Source organism: Amphiura filiformis, unplaced genomic scaffold, assembly GCF_039555335.1.
Source record: "Amphiura filiformis unplaced genomic scaffold, Afil_fr2py scaffold_217, whole genome shotgun sequence".
NCBI classification, from domain to species: domain Eukaryota; kingdom Metazoa; phylum Echinodermata; class Ophiuroidea; order Amphilepidida; family Amphiuridae; genus Amphiura; species Amphiura filiformis.
Genome location: NW_027305681.1, coordinates 13,121 through 16,121, shown reverse-complemented (window position 1 = coordinate 16,121; position 3,001 = coordinate 13,121). Strand labels below are relative to the sequence as shown.

General features: G+C 37.4%; 1 protein-coding gene across 1 annotated transcript; it reads right to left on the bottom strand.

Annotated features, from left to right (window-relative positions):
* Positions 1-218: 218 nt before the first annotated feature.
* Positions 219-2,793, bottom strand: LOC140145329 (heparan sulfate glucosamine 3-O-sulfotransferase 1-like). Its single transcript, XM_072167085.1, has one exon. It carries the CDS (start codon positions 2,679-2,681, stop codon positions 1,209-1,211), a length of 1,473 nt encoding a protein of 490 aa, XP_072023186.1. The 5' UTR covers positions 2,682-2,793; the 3' UTR covers positions 219-1,208.
* Between the last annotated feature and the right edge of the window lie 208 nt (positions 2,794-3,001).

The window sequence follows — 3,001 nt, the reverse complement described above, 5'->3', positions numbered from 1 at the left end:
AAAACGGCCTCTTTTCATACATAATTAACCATTGTGACTGAACGCAATGATGTGTGACGCTATAAATTGGTCCACATGAGTAAAACAAACAGGGCTATACATATAGCTACATATCTTTTTACATTTTTACATTTTGTAAAATATTTTTCGACTTATGTTAAAAAGTATTAGGGGGAACTTAGAAGTTGTGTTACCTGTATATGCAAGGTGCATTACAGTGAGCCAAAAAATTAAGGTACCAGTTGCGTTCACCCTCTGTATATCCTAAACAAAGGCAAACATGTCATAATTGGAACCAACAGCCAATAGCTGCATCTTTCAGCTCGAATTTAAGACCTCATTCGTTGACATTGTCCAAGAAATAAAGACATGACGATCCAAAAACCCAAGGAAGATGCAAATATAAAATACTATAAAAGTTGCAGTTTGCCACATTACATGCCCTATTGATTTGTACCGAGAAGCGTACGCGAACAAGATAACTAGCGCTGTGCTTTCATTGATTAGCACGAAAAACTAGCATCGTGCTTTCATTGATTAGAACACAAAAGTGCAACTTTTTATTTCGTATCTTCATCATGTTTTGGACTACCGTTTCTTTAATTCTCAACCAATTTCGACAAATAAGGTCTCAAATCAGAGCTAAAAAGTACAGGCATCGGCTGCTTGTTTTAATTTTGACACATTTGTCTTTATTTAGAATATACAGGGGTGAACACAACTGCTACCCCCTGCTACCTTAATTCTTTTGCTTACTGTATTTGAACTCACGTGGTGGTACACGATATAAAGCAAATTTGGCGGTTCTCATTAATCTTTAACATGGCCAGTCGCAAACATTTCATGTCGAAAAACATGTTTAAATTGTTGAGTCATCGATTGTTGAAGACATCTCTAAGGGAACAACCCAAAAGATCGATGACGTCCTATAAACGAAACTAGTTTCGTTTAGGGGGAGGGGGTAAAAATATCCGATTACGTTTGTACAAAAACATCGGTCTGAAAAATGTGTCATTATTTATTATTATTATGTCAACATTTTCAACATTTCATTATTACGTTTCTGGCAGGGAGGGAGGGGGTCGGCTGAGAAACGAAACTAATTACGTTTATAGGACGTCATCGATCTTTGGTTTGTCCCCTAATCAACTATTATATTGCCAGAACTTTGTCAAGATTCCATGTTATAGCCTGCAAAAGCTTGCATCTTATATGGATTCGTCTTGACATCTCCAGTCGAAAGTCATGTTTGTAAGGTGCATGAACATTTTATTGTACGGTTGGAAGAAGTGACAAAGTTTCAATAAAGTATCTCTGCTTGGCTTTGCTTTCGGTATGGATCCATCTGAACCAGAACCAGGACAAACACTCTTTGATTTGAGCCCATGTGGTGGTATAAAGCACAGACGACGGTTTTTGTTTAATCGAAACATTTTGTGTTGAAAAAATGGTTGTAAATCTAGAAATTGTTCAACTTTTTGAAGCCAAAATGATACATTCTGCAGCAATTTGTCGTAATCAATAATGAGAAACCTTTCTCTCGGGTAATAATCAAGCCAATTGCTAAAATGCTTAGCGTACAAACTTGTATCAATTATCTCGCTGTCTAAATTGACCTCACCGTCTTGCCGTAGTACTTCATTTTCGAAGCGTATTCCTTCACTCTGCTCCGTCCTTCGAATTTTCTGGAAACCACGGGTCTTGAAATTAGCATGTTTTAATTTTAACTGGGACTCATGTTTAAACTCAGAAATAGATCGTTTTACTGGGTCTTTAACTAAAAGTATAAATTTAACATGGTCTGGTAAATCTTTGACCATGTTAGAAGGCGCATCCTTTGTCCTAAAATATTTCGGGGTTTTCTCGAAGGATAACATTTCTGATGATGCAAACATCATACGTGATCTATAGTAACCAATTCCTTTATGGTAATTCCTATCGAAGAAGTGAACTTCGCCCGCGACGTCAGTAGCCAGTGAGTTAACAATTTGAGGATGCTTAATAAATAATGCTTGAAACATTGATGTTCCCGACTTCTTGACTCCAATATTGATGACATCTGGAAGACGCTGCTCGTAGCCACATAGATTCAACATGTCCTTCAAAGCCTTCCATTTTGCAGGTAAAGTTAAATTTTGAAACAAATTTAGTTCTTTGACCAAACTCCATAAGCTACTTGACGTTGTTCGTAATCTGCCAATAACTGCATTGATATATTGTTTTAGATCTGGATCGCACTCTACGTAATAAGGTATATTTTGACGTCGATCTATGTTTGGACAATCTGTTGATATTGACTTTAACTGCTGCAGGTAAGAAGATTTCGTCATCCAGTTTACATCGCACGATGTGTTGGAAGAACGTGATGACACATCTCCCATGTCACTATGCGTCCTACTCTGAGAATAACTCGTATTTCCATAAAAATATGCTTCGAAGTTATTGTCTTCATTTACCATGCCTTCCAGTCCTTCACTTGAAAACTCTGATGCAATTTCCGTAGAGACAGGTGCGTATATCTTCAGTGGTAAATGTTGAGTAGGTCTACTAACACGCTTTGGTGTTGCTTCCTTATCCAAAGGTAGACCACGCATGTAGAGGATAGTGATCGTTAATAAAACAACACTAATGAATACAAAACGTTTCTTAGTGAAACAAAAAATATCCTGGAACCCCATCATAAGATATAATCACTAGTAATATATATCTGATTACAAATTTCCATATGGTGTTTTGTGGTGTCGCCGGTGTGTGCCTGATGACGTGTACATGATCAAAGCATTTCATTCAGTGTACCCGGTCAGCATGGTCAGTATTCTGATAATGGCAGGAATAATAATAGGCCCCTATCACAGCGGCCTTCGCCGTCCGGCCAAAGCGTTTTTAAAATGCGTAAAAACAACTTGGTTTTAATGCTAATTATTGCATGTTCTTGGGAAGTCTGGTTATCTTTATTAAACATACTGCAGTTACTGTCCGTTTTCCTATACACAATACACAG

Excerpts from the sequence above, each read along its gene's own strand:
- LOC140145329 (XM_072167085.1), bottom strand. The coding sequence starts at position 2,681 with ATGATGGGGTTCCAGGATATTTTTTGTTTCACTAAGAAACGTTTTGTA.